The sequence below is a fragment of the Phodopus roborovskii genome, unplaced genomic scaffold (genome assembly GCF_943737965.1).
Source record: "Phodopus roborovskii unplaced genomic scaffold, PHOROB, whole genome shotgun sequence".
Lineage (NCBI taxonomy): Eukaryota > Metazoa > Chordata > Mammalia > Rodentia > Cricetidae > Phodopus > Phodopus roborovskii.
The window spans coordinates 16110076-16126812 of record NW_026126547.1 but is presented as its reverse complement, the minus strand read 5'-3'; the positions used below and the strand labels follow the sequence as shown (position 1 = coordinate 16126812).

General features: G+C 35.7%; 1 protein-coding gene across 6 annotated transcripts in view; it reads left to right on the top strand.

Annotated features, from left to right (window-relative positions):
- Papolg (poly(A) polymerase gamma) overlaps nucleotides 1-13752 on the top strand; it is a 31073-nt gene extending 17321 nt beyond the window's left edge. For 3 of the 6 annotated variants that reach the window (XM_051200507.1, XM_051200509.1, XM_051200510.1), the window contains exons 10-23: nucleotides 705-777; nucleotides 1454-1574; nucleotides 1864-1948; nucleotides 2679-2732; nucleotides 4438-4557; nucleotides 5026-5135; nucleotides 6954-7075; nucleotides 7277-7449; nucleotides 7745-7833; nucleotides 7912-8132; nucleotides 8900-8965; nucleotides 9122-9178; nucleotides 10682-10776; nucleotides 12601-13752. In XM_051200507.1, coding sequence (XP_051056464.1) covers nucleotides 705-777; nucleotides 1454-1574; nucleotides 1864-1948; nucleotides 2679-2732; nucleotides 4438-4557; nucleotides 5026-5135; nucleotides 6954-7075; nucleotides 7277-7449; nucleotides 7745-7833; nucleotides 7912-8132; nucleotides 8900-8965; nucleotides 9122-9178; nucleotides 10682-10776; nucleotides 12601-12865 — 1651 coding nt within the window. In that variant the 3' untranslated portion in view covers nucleotides 12866-13752. Of the gene's footprint in view, nucleotides 1-704; nucleotides 778-1453; nucleotides 1575-1863; nucleotides 1949-2678; nucleotides 2733-4437; nucleotides 4558-5025; nucleotides 5136-6953; nucleotides 7076-7276; nucleotides 7450-7744; nucleotides 7834-7911; nucleotides 8133-8899; nucleotides 8966-9121; nucleotides 9179-10681; nucleotides 12049-12600 lie in introns of those variants that run through there. The other 3 variants (XM_051200508.1, XM_051200511.1, XM_051200512.1) reach the window with 3 other exon arrangements.
- Nucleotides 13753-16737: the final 2985 nt, after the last annotated feature.

The following is a 16737-nucleotide window of genomic DNA, read 5'->3' as shown; positions in this document are numbered from 1 at the left end:
TTTGTCTCCCTACCCCTACCAGTGTTTTGGAAAAAGTGTTTCACTTTGTAGCCCAGGCTTATATACAACTTGTATTCCTCTTGCCTCAACTTTCCAAGTAATGAGTTCACAGATAGGTACTACCACACCTAATTTTGTCTCCTCCCCCCCTCCCCCTTTTTTTTTTATTTCATTTTATGTATGTGGATGTATGTTTTGCCGGCATGTATGTCTGTTTACCATTTATGTGCCTGGTGTCTGTAGAGGTTAGAAGAGGGCATCAGATCCCCTGGAACAGGAGTTACACACAATTGTGAGCCTTCCATGTGGATGCTTGCAATTGAGCCTGGGTCCTCTAGATGAGCAATCAGTGCTCATAACCTGACTCCCTTTTAAATAACTCAGTGAGGCAGCATTTGAGAGTTTGTGAATGTGAGACTTAAGACTGTAACAGCCCCATTAATTTTGGCTTTGTACATTAAGCTGGCATGGTAAAATGGAGATGATCACATGCGCATTCATGTGCTAGTATTTTCAGCAAGTGTTATGTATTGCTGTTATATCATTAGAATCAAATCTGTGAAAGCAGATGAGAAGGAAGGGACACATTGAGATACAAATGCATCTAACAAAGGATGTTGCTGTTCTTCCTCTTGTACTCTGTAATTTGCCATGTGAAAATTGACAAAGTGAGAATCTTTGTGAATTTACTTTATTCATGCTAGGGAATGGCCAAATCCTGTGCTGTTGAAGCAACCAGAAGAAAGCAACTTGAATTTGCCTGTCTGGGATCCTCGGGTATGAGAATTTACTATGGAGAAGGGGCTTTCTCTAGATCATAATCTCACTAAAGATTATTCCTCTTCTTCCTACACACCTTTCTTATGCAGCAATAGCTCTTTTCTTCCCTTTACTGTGTATTTTGATGCAGGTAGTTTGAATTTCTATTGTTGATAGAAATTGTCATTAAAAATTGCCCATATATGACCAGATAAATGGATTTATCAAAAACAGTACTATAACCCATTGTAAAAAAAAAAAATGCGTCATAAATAGTTACTTACAATAAAGTATTAAAATATAAAAATAATACTTGTAGTACAGTTTAAAGCAAATTTATAATTCTCATAGCTTCCATTTTAATTTTTAAATTCCAATTTAATAAGAGAAGGCACTCATTTCCTATATAATGGAAGATAATGTCTCTGTAGTTGTGATATTATATTTCCATAATTCTGAAAGACTTGCTTATAAGATGCATCATTTGATGAGGAAAAATTAATTTCTGCAGAGTTTTGACAAATAAATGTATCTGTCTTCAGAAAGAAATGCAGTTCAGGGGAGAAATACACTTCCTTGAATTGAGGGATTTTAGTATTAAATATATATTTCATATTCTTCAGACTTTGGGGGAAATGAAGTGAGGACTACTTAATTAGGGAAATAAATGATTATTACGCTTCTGATTTTACAGGTAAATCCATCAGATAGATATCATCTTATGCCCATAATTACCCCTGCTTACCCACAACAGAATTCTACCTATAATGTGTCTACATCTACTCGAACGGTAATGGTAGAAGAATTTAAACAAGGTAAACATGTTTGGCCCTATTTTCCCTTACATATTCTCAAGTTTTTGGTTGACAATTTTATTCTACACTGGTGCAGTTGATTAGCAATTAGAATTCTATAATTTGTAAAACTTAAATGCTTTCCAAAATATATAATATTAAGGCCAGAATTTGAACCAGTCTAGTATGATGTACTGTGTTTACATTGCTAAGTCATTTGTTGGGTTAGATGTTTTGGGTAGAATGATGTAAGAGCTGGTCATTTTTCAAAATTAGACTTAGTTTCTAAAAACTCTTTGTTTTTGTTTAGGTCTTGCAGTTACAGATGAAATTCTTCAAGGGAAATCAGATTGGTCCAAACTATTAGAGCCACCAAATTTCTTTCAAAAATACAGGTATTTAAACTTTTGCAATTTTTATATATGTATATCTAGGAAAAATGACAACTTTTTGTCAGTTTTTGTTGGGGTTTTTTTGTTTTACATTTTTTATTTTGAAAGAGACTAGTTGTTTATGGCTGGGTGTGCATGCCATAGTACTCATATGGAAGACAGAGGACAGCATCACAGGAGTTAGATCTGCTTTAGCCTTAGGGATCTAATGCAAGTCAGCATGCCTGGTGACAAGTGCCTTTACTTTCTAAAACCCTCATTTTGTTTTTTGAGACAGAGCCTCACTCTGTATTCCAGACTAGCCTGGAACTTGCTTACTGTGTAACCCAGGTTGTCCTAGAACTTAATGGTGACTCTCCTGCCTCATCCTCACAAGTGGTAGAATTTTATGTGTGTGAACCAGCATGTGTCCAATAGGAACTTAAATGTAGAAAGCTAATTATGACAGATGACAGACTTAGGATTCTCAAGCAGAGTAGAAAATCAGCGAATAGAAATCCTAAATGGTCAAGAGCATCCTCATCCTAGTAGTAGCTAGTTCAGCATCAGTGGTGTTTTTAAATGAGTCAATTTTTAATTGTGGGGCATATAGTTTTTTGAAAGCAGGGTATACTGTAACTTTCAGAAACTCTGTACATGTATTGTTTTGTACATTGGGAAAAAGAAAGAAAAATAGATACAATGTTCCTGGCTTTTTTTTTTCTCCCTGATTCCTACTGCAAATCTTTTATAGGCATTATATAGTATTGACTGCCAGTGCATCAACAGAAGAAAATCATCTAGAATGGTAAGACTTTGTTTCAAGTTCTCTTACCCACTGTCTGATGATATAACAGTAGTTACACGGCTTTCATAATTAGTATGTTTTATTGGTGGCTCATATCCATGATGAAGCATCAGGGATTAAGAAGTCAATTTCGAGGCCAATCTGGCCTACAGAGCAAGTGCCAGGATAAACTCCAAAAAGTTACAGAGACAAACCCTGACTCAGAAAACCAAAAAAAAAAAAAAAAAAAAAAAAAAAAATGTCAGGTTGAGCATCAGCACTGATAGAGGGCTGTGATGTAGATTCTACTTGATATTTTTCAGAATCAGAATGCAGTGACATTTTGAAGAATCATGGTGTCCCTGATGCCCAGCTGCAGCATACTATTACTGTTCCCCTCAAGATTTCAAAGGGAAGACACTTTATGTATTGTTTTAACTTAGGAGGTGGCACAAGTGTCAAAATTTTAAACTTCTATCAATAGATAAACAACAGTTTTGGTCAAGCTGCAGTGTATCTTTCTAGTGTATCTGAATCTATTCCCCTCTGCTCTCAGAATATTTCATTCCTGGGTCCACTGGACTATTTACTAGTACTTTCTTCCAGTCTGACTTATAGCTTTAAGGGTTTTTATTTCTCTGGTAATTTAATTTTTTTTTTTTTTTTTTTTTGGTGCAGTATTTAATTTGTTTAGATAAGGAATCAGGAAACTATAGCTTATGATAAATTCAGTCTGTCACTTGTTAGGAGATCTTTTTGATACACAGCCATCCTTCTTCATTAATATGGTGTTGAATGCTACTCTATGCTACATGGCAAAGTAAATAGTTGCACAGAAACTATACAGTTCAAAAGCCTAAAAGATACACAGTGTGGTACAAAGAGAAAAGTTTACTTCTCATTTAGGTAACAACACTGCAGTAACTCAATTACAATATATCAGCTTTCATAAGTGTTTGAAAATATTTAAAAGTATTCTTGAAATTATTCTGACTTATAATCACTAATAAATACATAGCTAGCTGTCGTATATCTTAAGTGAGAGAGAAAATTAAGTTGTAAAAATATGGTGAAACATGTTTTTCTAATATCTGATTTAAATTTAGTGACTTTGAAATGCAAGATCTAATATTTTGTAAAAATCAGTATGCTTATTTAAAAAATTATGTGCCTGTGTTAACTTTTCTTGTTCATATTATTTAAAGGTAGTTTAGGGTTTGTACATAAAGATATGAAAGAAGAAATGATTGAAGACTACACTAAATAAAAGTTTTTCTTTATGCTCAAATCATTGCTGTTATAGCCATACCAAGGCTTGGTATTTTAATTGCCAGAAATGCGTTAAATTTAAATCATAAGCAGAAAGTCACTGAAATTTGATATTTTCCTGTTTGATGTTTATTTTTATTATTATCATTATTATTGTGTGTGAGAGGAGTCTGCTTATGCCACAGCACACATATGGATATACTCTTCAGGAGTGGCTCTCTCATTCCACTGTCGACCTCCATTTCTCAAACTCTGGTTGTCAGGCGTACATGGCAAGCACTTGGATCTGTTGAGCCATGTTGCTATCCAAACTGTTATTTTTAAAAATCCCTACTATAATTGGACTGCATTTTTAAGTGAACATACAAAGCTTGCTAGTTGATGTATTACTTGGTTTACTTGAATATAGTTTGTCAAATTTGATATGACTTCATAGAAATCTTGTTATTTATTACAGGGTTGGATTAGTAGAATCTAAAATCCGTGTACTTGTTGGAAATTTGGAAAGGAATGAATTTATTACTCTTGCCCATGTGAATCCCCAGTCATTCCCAGGGAATAAAGAACATCATAAAGAGTAAGTTGTCCTTAAATAAATTTCTTAAATAATGTTATTTGACATATGCATTGTTTCCGATGTGTTTTAAGACTGTCCTTGACAGACATTGATGTAGGAATGATATATGTTTTGAATATAAGTGACCATGTTTTATTATAGCATAAGTACATGCTGCATTCAGTAGTTGGTAAACTTAACAGAAGCTCCATATTAGTGTTAGCATCTTTTAAATATATGTTTAATGAACCATTCTTCAGTACTTCAGTATTGTTTTTCTTCTAAAACAATAGTAAGCAGTATTCTTTGTATTGTTAAGAATACTAAGTATTAGCATTAGCACTTAGCATTAGCTATGTTTATAGTTTTAAGAATGTGTCTGTCTTAATAAAATCTATTAACAAGGTAGATAAATAGAAAGTTAAGTTTTAATTTTCCACATTTGTTTGATTGAAAAAATTAATGGAAATGTTTTATCTTTCCTTATAGCAACAATTATGTATCAATGTGGTTCCTTGGGATAATTTTTCGGAGAGTAGAAAATGCAGAAAGTGTTAACATAGACTTGACCTATGATATACAGTCATTTACTGATACAGGTAAGGCTTCATAATTCTGGGGCTATGCTTTTCAGCCATGGCTATAACTCAGTATCATATGTTTAGAGTCTAGCTGGAGATATTTTTTAATTCCCGATTTGGTTAAATTAACCCATATTCCCATATTGTAGAAATAGTGCTGCTATTTGGGAAAAGGAAAAAAGAATGATGAAGCAATTTCCATGACATAATAAGGGCATTGTAGAATAACAACAGTGTGCTGCTACCATTTATTTAAAAGAGAGAGACAGACAGACAGACAGACAGACAGACAGACAGACAGACAGACATACTTATAAATGCAGAAGAGTAGCTTTTTTTTTAAAAAAGCACTGCTGATTCCAGTGCATTTTTTTCAGGGGACAGGAATGAGGAGACTCCCTAGGTACTCCTAAGTCACTTAAATTCTGTACCATCTTAATGTGTTTTCTGTTTTAAGATAAAACTACACTTCACAGGTGACTTTTCTGTGTGGTCATCCAGAGTTTATAATCACAGTCCATAAGAATGAATTGATTTTTATGTTAAGTAATCATCAGTAGACACAAATTTGCTGAGTATATTCTGTGATCAATAGAAAAAACGTTGCTCTCCTTATCTAGCCCCAGCCACGTCTCTCTGGAGTGTCCACTGTAGACTGAGGTAGTGTTGATCTGGAGCAATGTGCACATTCATATTGTTACTATTCATGGACACAGAAGAGTCTTTTAAATTCTTTTTAGCTAGCCCTCATGTTATCATAGTAATATAGATTCCTATACTTCACCTTCAAACTACTTAATCACTCACATTCTGAAGAACCAGAGAATCTGCAATTTGAACAAGTACTCCTGATAATCATAAGAATCTATCTAGAATGAAATTATGAATACAAATTAAGGATCAGATATCTCAAAAAAGGAGAAAGCTGAGATAATACTCTTTTCCACACATAGACTCTAAGTCCCACAGTATTGAATAATATGCCACATTTCATAGCATTTGTAGTGCAAAATAACTCTCCTGCCTCTGCCTTCAGTAGACTTAAACTAATTGCTAGACACAAAATACTTTAATTTGTATGATAATACAGCTGGATTTTACAAATTATGAAAAGCACTAGAATAGAAATCTAGAGCCATACGTCTTCTGATGTAGTCAGGGAGTTCCGGGCTTTCTGAGATATTTTTCCACCTATACACTGAAGACAGACTTGTAGATGGCCTGTGACCTCGGAATTTCTCCATCTGATGTGGACTATGATAATAAAGCAGTCTCGGGGCAGAAGGGGGACTTGATTGCATTTGGATATTTGATGCAAGAACTATCTTAGGTAGCTGCAGAGTGCTGGCTGCTCTCCCAGGGCCTAAGGTGGTTCCCTAGCACCCACATGGAGGCTTACAGCTCCTGTCTGTACCTCCATTCTCAGGAGACCCAGTATTGTCCTGTAACCTCTGCAGGCACCAGGCATGCCTGTGGCACATGGACATACATGCAGGCAAAATGCTCATACATACACAAGAAGAAAAAAAAGAATTATCTTAGACAAATAATTATAAGGAGAGATTGCCCTTTTGAAAATAGCAAAGAACAAGATTTGAAAAAAAATATTTTGCTATGTATTCATTTTGCTAATGAATGCTAATTATAAGAAAGCTTTTAAGAGGATACATACATAGAACCAATCAATTCTGGACACAATGGAAGTATTTTAGAAATGTTCGTTCCACAAGAGGATGTGTATTTAATGGAGGATAAGTGATCTATACATTTCAAAAAAGGAAAATAGCTTGTGGTTCAGAAAGAAATTTCCCATTTAACATATTAACATTGTTACAGTGTACAGGCAGGCAAACAATATAAATATGCTAAAGGATGGGATGAAAATTGAAGCAACTCATGTAAAGAAAAAACAACTTCATCATTACCTACCTGCAGATATTCTTCAAAAAAAGAAAAAGGTGGGTCTGTCTTATTTCTCTAGTATGGTTCCATTGAAAGAGCTAAGCTTGAGACCAAATTTGAACTTCATGCCTTCTGCAAACCTATTGCGAAAGAGGGTATAAACAGTCGGTCTGAAATCTCACCTAAAACAGAGTATTCTGTGTACTTCAGAATATTCTCATTTGCTTGTGAAATCCTAACAGTGTCTTTCTCTTCAGCAGAGTCTCTCTGATGTAAGCCGGAGTTCAGGTGGCTTTCAGTCCAAAAGATCGTCTCTGGATAGCAGTTGTCTGGATAGCTCCAGAGACACTGATAGTGGAACACCTTTTAATTCCCCAGTGTCTACCAATAAGTCTTCCAACCCAGACAGCCCCACAGGAGAAGCAGAAAGGTGTGTGTCCAAACTGTCCCTCCAGGCTGTTAGTGGAGGAATATTAGGAATACTCAACAGTGTGTGTAGTGCTGCAGGAGTTGCTCCAGGATCAAAGGCTTATGGAATTGTGAAGTACAGACGAATGTACAATTTTTCTACTCAAGTTTTTTCCCTCTTGATTTACCTCACGTTATCTGACTTTCTCTGTTTTTGTGCGTATGGAAGAAGTATTCCTGAATGTTAAAAAAGTAAGAGCTTTTAAAATCAGTAATAGTGAAATAAATTAATAATGATAATTTTATACTTTTACTAGGAATAGTACTGAACCTGCTACTGTAATTGTGGAGAAGCTGCCAAGTGTCCCCCCAGCTCAAGGGCTATCTATTCCAGTCATTGGTGCAAGTAGGTATCTAAACTTTTATTACTAGCAGTTCTGCTACATAAATATTTGATTACTAAAATTGTTTTTGTACTTTTCAGAGGTTGACCCTACAGTAAAAGCTGTATCCTCCCCATCTGTATGCACCATTCCTACTGTAGTAGGACGGAATGTTATTCCTAGAATCACAACACCCCACAACCCTGTCCAGGGACAACCACATCTAAATGGACTGTCCAATATAAGTAAGAATGTTACACCCAAAAGATCCCATTCACCACCTACAGATGGGACTTCTAAGAGGTTAAAAGACATAGAAAAGGTAAAATTATGATTTTAATAGTGATCACTCATTGTTTTGGTTTTTTTGTTTGTTTTATTTTTTTTTTTTTTTAAGTTAAAATAATAGTAAAGCTAGTAGCACACCTTTAATCCTAGCACTTGGGAGGCAGAGGCAGGTGGATCTATGTGAGTTTGAGGCCAGCTTGGTCTATAGAACAAGTTCCAAGATAGGTTCCAAAGCTACACAGTGAAACCCTGTCTCAAAGAAACCAAAACAAAACAAAAAAAAAAAAAAAAAAAAAAAAACCAAACAAACAAAAAAAAACAGTAAAGAAGCTGACAATTTCTTTAACTGTGTAAGTTTTCCATTGGTAGTTGTACTGTTTGAAAATAGTATTTCAAATCCTTCAGGAATGATATTTGTTGTTCATCTTGAATTCAAATTACTGATATCTGATTGATTATTGCTTGATTGATTTAAGTTTCTTGATTTACACAAAAGTTAAGGAGACTAGATGTAATCATGCTATTTTTTTTTCTTCTGTTATGTGAACCTTCTTAGCTTCCAGCAGGTGGTAATAAAATATTTTATTAGAATCTGAATTGATCTAACCAAAAAGGTCACTTAAGCTGCAGAAATTAAGGGTAGCAGTTGAATACAATCTAATTTTAGTTGTAGTGAGTTGAAGTCATTAATTAAATTGTTGTCATTTTTGATAATGAACTAATTAGCCTCCTGATTTATATTAATTGGTATGGTCTTTGCAGATATACAATAGCAACTCATTTTTGTTGTTATTTTTGTAGTTTATTCGCCTTGAGTCAGCATTTAAGGACTCCCAGACTGCTGAGGACAGGAAAAGAAAACCAATGGTAAATATGTTTCTATGGCAATCAGAATGTGAGCCTAAAAACATACCATAGAAAGTATTTCCGAGTCATCAGTTTTTGGTTTTTATTTTAAGTAGGAATACGTGTTGTAACTGGTAAGAAAATTTAAACCTGCATTTTTAATTCTTTTATTTTTAGGGTGCCATTGGTGGAGAATCTATGCCCATTCCAACTATTGATACATCACGCAAAAAGGTAATAGATGATTGTTTGTAATAGTTCTATAGGTAAAAACAAGGACAACAAAGTTATTAAGACTAACTAAAACTAAACTAAAATCTAAAACTAAGTCCAAGTATTTAGAAGACTGAGGCAGAAGGATTGCTTCAAGTTCAAAACTGTCCAAAGTTGCTGAGTAAAACCCTGTCTCAATGAAACAACAACAAAAAAACCTAGGACCAACTGGAGATGACATATAGTGTACAATTTTGAATGGACATTTCAAGAGTCTAGAAGAAGAAATAGGAAGGCTTGTGACCTACTTAGATTTCAGTCTGTTTTGTTTCTTTATGAACAATTGGTTGTGTTTAGAACAGGAGTTTCTTAACTAATGCCAAAGATAGCTTTTGTTATATACACTGCTTTCAGAATTTAAGTTACTAGAGAGCAAATGTGTTAGCATGGAAAGCTAATGAGCAGGTGTTGGCAAGGAGATTTGTGTAGATCATGAGAAGCCCTTCCATGAGAATGTACAGAACAGATGGCTGCTTTCCACCCTTCTAGAGATAGTGCTTCCATATCATTAACTCCTACTGTGCCAGGACTTTAGGAAGCAAAATCACATCCTCACAGGCAATTTCACTTGCACAATTCACACCACAAGACTGCATTCATTACAAAATATATACTAAATATGACAGTGGATGGTGGGGTGGATATTAAAATATGACTAAATTGAATGCTATGGTTATGTTTTAAAATATTTCAGAAGGCAGAGGTAGGTAGATGTCTGATTTCCTAGAAAGCCAGAGCTACATAGAGAAACCTGTATCAAAAAAAAAAAAAAAAAAAAAAAAAAAAAAACCTTCAGGTATACCAGGATAAGTGAGTAGAATAGTATAATGTCTGAAGTTTGGTTATGGTAGATAAATCGTCATTGTCCTATTCTCTAGATATATTTGAATTTACCAATTAATTTACTTAGTTATGGTGCTGAGTGTTAGACTCAGAACCTCATGATGCCACACAAGTGGTCTGCCACTGACCTTTGCATTCACTATTGACAAGTTTTATATTGTTTCTATCATATAATACAAAAACCGATTGAGGGACATAACTCTGAGGCACCAGATCTTCCTGCATAGTGCTCATTTTACTTCACATTCCTAAGACTCTCCTCTTTAGTCAACATGCACTTTATGTTGCTCGGTGTCATTGCCCAGTGTTAGGGAGGGTGGAGTCATTTAAACATTTCTCAGTGGTGACTAAGTTAACAAAGTCCTCCTCACATTGCTGCAGCTTCTACCTTCCCTACTCCTCTGTTTCTCAGTGTTTTGATTGTTTACAAAAAGTCCAAGAGTAAACAAGTACTTAGAATGAATGGGGATGGAGCTGTGAGTACACCTGTGAACATTAGGGTGTAGGGCTTTCAAAAAAAAGTCCAAGAATTTGAGTTGATTTATTAGATGAGCCATTATTTGGGGGGTGGGGGGTGCATGTGTTATATACCAACACACTCTTTTGTCTTTCTTTCAACAGAGACTACCCAGTAAAGAACTGCCAGATTCATCATCTCCAGTTCCAGCAAGCAACATCCGTGTCATCAAAAACTCCATCCGGCTGACCCTTAATCGGTAATAGCGGCACCTCTTCACCTAGGTGAATATGCACACAGTGGCATAGATGACATGACAGCTACAGGCAACAGTAATGACCTTGGAGTGGCATCCTCTCACTGATGGCCACATACGCTCTGATGGTCACCCGCTAGTACATGTCACCTACAGTATTATGGCTTTGCATTTTGAGGTTTTACTGCCTTAACTTCTGACGTTTGTTTCTCTGTTATGGGAACCAGTTCTTTGCCACTTGGACCCTGAACTATTTTTTGTTTTTGTTTTTGTTTTTTGTTTTTTTTTTGTTTTGTTTTGTTTTTTCTTTGTTTCTTTCTCTCTTTTTTTTTAAAGTCTTATGTTGTAATCATTGTATAGAGCTGAAAAAGTTAAAAACAAAACAAAAAAAAAAAACTTGTCTTATATGTAATTTTCCAAATGTTTGTGTTTACTTTAGCATTGAAGCCACTTTGTGGCTTCAATTAATTAAGATTAATGAATTTGAGATATCTTTTCTGCTTCCTTCATTTGTGTAGATGTCTATTTTGTTAATTTAAATTATTTTTTTCCAGATTGGCACATAAATATTTAAACTATTTTTTGTGCTTTTGTCCAGATGTTGCATAGTTACCCAGGGAGGATTAGTCCAGTGACTACACAAGAGTTGGGCACCATAAATTCTCTGTATTTTGCCTCCCGTGGAGGTCTTCAAAATGCATCTTTATTAAAAATCAAACTATAACCAGGATACTGAAAGTCAGTATATGAATGGTAAAAATGTTACATATCTTACTATCTCATGACATTGTTGTTAGCTAATTGGTATTTTTTACAAAGAAAGAATTCATCCTACCATCAATGATAAGATACATAAAGTGTGGCAGACTTGTATTTTTGAAGTATAAAATGAACTCAGCATGGTAATCCCTCACCACAACTTCCAACAGTCTCTTCATGGATTAGGCATGCAGAATAAGCAGTGGATATAAAATTCAATAAATGAAACCTCAAAGCAGTTTTGAATGACATTGTTACCAACGATTAATTGGCTCAGGACCTTTGTAGTTTATTTAACTATATCAGTTGTCTTTTTTTACACTGCGTTTTTCAGTGCATTTCTTAATATTTTTTAAGTTTCATGAATGCATGCTCCGTTTATTAAAAATCCACAACCATGTAATTCTTGTAATCTGTTGACTCCGTGTTTTGTAAATGAAGTCGTATGTATTTTCAGAGTATTTTTGTATGTACTGTAAGATATCATCTTTTCAAAGAGAAACTTGAAAACCTTTACTGTCTGTCTTTAATTTTTTAAATATACCTAATATATTTTAAATGGAACTCAGAAGTATTGCCAGGAATGCTGGTACATACTACCTTCTTCATAGGTCCAGAAAGAGGCAGTACATTTGAACAATGCAGGGGAAATAGTCTGGCTATGGTTTTTCCTGACACATGGGAAGCCATAGAGTCAGTAACAGTCCATTTTCACTTGCAAACCCTTACCACCAATTTTAAATCTTTAAATTGAGATTGTCAGAACAGAGTCTCTCCGTTCTGATCCTGAGGTGTCAGAAAGGCAAGCTGCATATTGAATGTATACAGTGAAGAGCTTCTGTATCAAAGGTCAGGAGGATTGGTGCTTCCTTGGCAAAGCCATGTTCATAGTTAACCTGTTCCTGCATTTAAATGTTTGGGATTGGTTCTATAAATATGCAAAATTAAAGGATTATGAAAGGACTGACACTTAACCTTGAATCTAGAAAAATTATTTGATGGGGGATTAAATTCTTACTCCAAGAAAGAACAAGCCTGGCCCTGACAGTATAATAGTTTTTTTCTTAGGTTAACGGTCCATTCATCATGGTCAGTGGTTCAGCATCAGGGTTTACACAGAGGGACTTCATCAACTTGTCTGGCAGTTGAGGTATTGATTAGATGGGTTTTGAGATGGTGGATCCGTTCAAAAGTTAAAGAGCTTCCGGTCTTATCCACTAGGGGAGCATTTAGTACATTTCATTATCATAGTAATGGGTCTCTGTTGGACTGGTTCCAAATAAAAAGGTTTGGAATTCAATGTTATGCTTGCTGTCTGTTTTCAAGTGTGTAACTATAGCTAGAAATGTATTTTATAAAGCTAAATAACCTTCAGCATCTAGACACATGTTCATTTAGTGACTAGCTCTGGAGACTGACAAAGGAGCTTCAACTTTGAGGATTTAACCATTTGAGGAGGAAAGCACTTGGTTTAACACCTTGTGAAACTGGGAAAATTCATTTTTAAAGTTTAAGGCTAATTTTGTCTGAAGACAACCATTCAATAATGTTAGTAAAATGCTTACTAATTAGCGCTTAACTGAAATGTAAAGGGTCATGTAGACCAAGTCTCTCTGTAACCATGGCTGGCCTGAAACCTGCTGTGTAGGCCATGCTGCCTACATGTAGACAGTAAGGGTAAACCTCCTTCCTTAACATTGTACCTGACTGTCCCTTGGTTTTGAAATAGGATTTATAGCGTGAGTCATGAGTATCTGAGAACCCTTGGGAACTGTGTAAAAGATGTTCTTTGTTCATTTTTTCTAGTCAGGGGACATTGGCTTTCATTGATTTCTCAGAGTAATCCATGCCCCCAGAAAGGAGGCTGGGGGTGAGAACCACCAGGATTTACCAGTCCTAGAATATAATTCACTCCATTTGATTATGCCGCAGTAGATTTCTGAATGCAGTATGGTCTTAACTAGTAAAATGGGCAGGTAAGGACCTCAGAAACACTTGGTTTCTATTTCAGGTGAAACTTAATGTGGTTGGTATTTAGAAAAATGTTTCCATCAACTTCCCCATGTTATTAAGGTCACTCAGAATACAGTAGCTTAGAATGATGACCCTTAAAGGTGATAGAAAAGCGAAAATCTTTTGAGTTCTAGCATGAAATTCTCACTTGCTCCTCCAAGTGTGTTGTTTAGGTCAGAACCCACTAAATATACCAATAAATACAAATGCTTTAGTTTTTAAAGATATATATATATTTTTATAAACAAATTTGTTTATAAATCAATAACTATGTAATAAATCATACAAAGGTTAGAAATTGTGCAAATGATCAAAGGAAATCAGACTCGAAAACAACTATTTCCTTATGCTTTTCTAAGGGAATTACATGAGGTCATATTCTTTCCAAGTTCTCTATTTTGGAAGTAATCTAGTAATTTTATATTTGAAATTAATTGAACACAAAATTTTTAAAGATTTATTTTTAATTATGCGAGTGTGGTGTGTTATGTGCATGTGAGTGCAGTCCCCACAGAGCTCAGAAGAGAGCACCTGAAGATCCCCGGAAGCGGAGTTACAGGCTGCAGGAGCATCAAGCCCCACTGTTGAGGCATCTCTCTAGCTTCCAAATTTGGTACATTTTTAAACTGTTGCCGAATTGTCCAAAAGACCCATGGAGAGTATCTTGGATGTCAACGGTGCTATGTCACGCCACAGTATTGTGTAAAGTGCCCACAGCTGCTGTGTGGTACATGTTAGTTTTGTCCTATTTTATAATTGTACACATCAGCTTCCTCTGTCTGGAATAAGTAATCAAATAAACTTTGATAAATGGGTGATGTTTGAGTGATATTATTTGGCAATATTTCAAAAGTGCAAGAAGACTACATAGTTATTTCTCAGATTGACAATTTAGTCATTTAAGACTCAGGTTGTTTGTAATAGAAAATGCTATCTATCTACTAGCTACTTAAAGCAAAGTCAGACTCAATTTGCTTCACACACAATCCCTTATTAGCAATATTTATTAGCAAGCTGTAGCACATTTTGCTCTAAACTTAAAGAAGTCCCAGCTTCCTATCCTTTTGGATGACCTTGTCCACACTTCCATCAAAGGCTACTTGATGTCATGTGTTGAAAGGAAGATGCTGTCATTCTTGTGGTCAGCCCCAGGAACCAGAGGTCTGGTTGTAAACAGATGTGTTTGGTCATCAAGCCTTGGCTACCATCCCTTAGAAGTACAAGTTATAGGACTTCATATGTTCTCATACCTCTTACGCTTTAATGATTCAAACTCAGGTGACATTTAGTTTATCTTTTTTGTTTATCATGACAGGACATTATGTATGGTGTTTTATCACAGCAATAGAAAAAAAAATAAAACATAGCCTTTATTCAAGATTCTGTCTGCAGAGGTAGCTGAGATGCAGCCCGATTGATAGATGTAACCCTAGCACGATCCTCAGGCAATTCATAAAGCAGGCCTGGTGGCACATAGCAGGTAGAGGCCAGAGGATCAGAAGTTCAAGGTCATCCTTGGCTGCATAGTTCCAGGCCAGCCTAAGCTACATCCTTGCCTCACAGGGTGAAAAACAACAGTTCTTCCTGTAGAGAAAGCTCAGAGAATGTGGAAGAGGAAAAATACATGCATCTTCTGGTTTACAAGGAAAGCAGTGGTTTAATTTTAATATATCATGTTGAAGACTCAATAGAATATGATGCAAGAAAGCAAACAAAACAGGTCATTAAAATATGTTTTACAGGGGAGGATAGGAGGGAACTGGGATTGACATGTAAGACAATCTTGTTTCAAATTTAAATAAAAAAGGAAAAATATAAAATGTTTTACAAACTAATGATAACCCTTATGTTTCATATTGCAAGTTAACACCTGCATATACACATATGTAAATATATCTGCATATAAAATATATGTACAAATTTCTTAAATTGGAGAAATATTTTTTTTTTCTAAGTCCTAGTTGTTATTTCAGTGAGGTATTCTCACACCAGTCTTGAGTTGTAACTTACAGTGTGAATACACAGCACAAGAGGGCCTCCCAAAAGGTCATCTCAAGGTTGGCACTATTTATATCCCCATTCTGTAATGTGTTCAATAAACAGTTCCAGAAAAGATATGTTTGAAAAAGGAGACAGATCCGGGCATTAGTAGTGCATGCCTTTGATCCCAGCACTTGGGAGGCAGAGGCAGGTGGATCTCTTAAGTTTGAGGCCAGCCTGGTCTACAGAGCGAGATCCACCAAAGTTACAGTCTCGAAAAGTCTCAAAAAACCAAAAAAAAAAAAAAAAAGTCTTTTGTCACTAGGAAAAAAAAGTCTTTTGTCACTAGGAAAAAAAAGTCTTTGCATCAATCATCAATAAACAAAGCATGAAAGCCAATAAGCAAACAACTCAACAACTCATTTATTGGGACATTTTCAAATTGGTCAGATGGCATCAATCCTCAGAGGGAGCTGAGGTTGAACTGAACAACAGCTTCTTATGATTTGCTCAAGTGAGCGGCAAATCCCATTGTACCCTTGGATCTCACACATCCCACCATGGTCCAGAAACTAGATAATAGGGCCCTGGGAAGTATTAGTTCTCAACTTTAATTATAAAGGTGCCATTACTAAACATTCCAATGGGTCCTTTACAACCCTATGAAGCAGCACTGGTATTTTACAAATGAGGATACAGCCCTGGGGAGAAAACTTGACCATCTCCAAATGCCTAACTACTGAGTAGCAGACTCCCAATTTAGGAAAGAAACTAGAGGTGTGCAACAAATTCCCATCATGTTGCATTGCTTCATGGGATCAGGAATGTTTTTGGTGAGCAGCAATGACCGTGTGTTGAGCTAGCCTACCCTGCCACTAAAAGCTGTATAACTTAGTGCTTAACTCCCAAATCCAGGGATAGGTGTGTGTGTGTGTTTGTGTGTGTGTGTGTGTGTGTTTTCGGTTGGAAACACTTGTCTTTCAAGCCTTGGAGTAGCTACAACATGAAAATATTCCAAACAGACATCAGGCCTCTCCATATCTCCAGAAATGGTTAGTCTCCCAGATAACAGCATTCCTCAGCCAGATGGGAGCACTGTCAGCAATGAGATAGATATGCGTACTTATGTTTTTCATAAAGAATGAAGTTTTGAAGCTGGTAAGATGGCTCAATGGGTGAACGTACTTGCTGTAAAAGTGTGAGGGTCTGAGT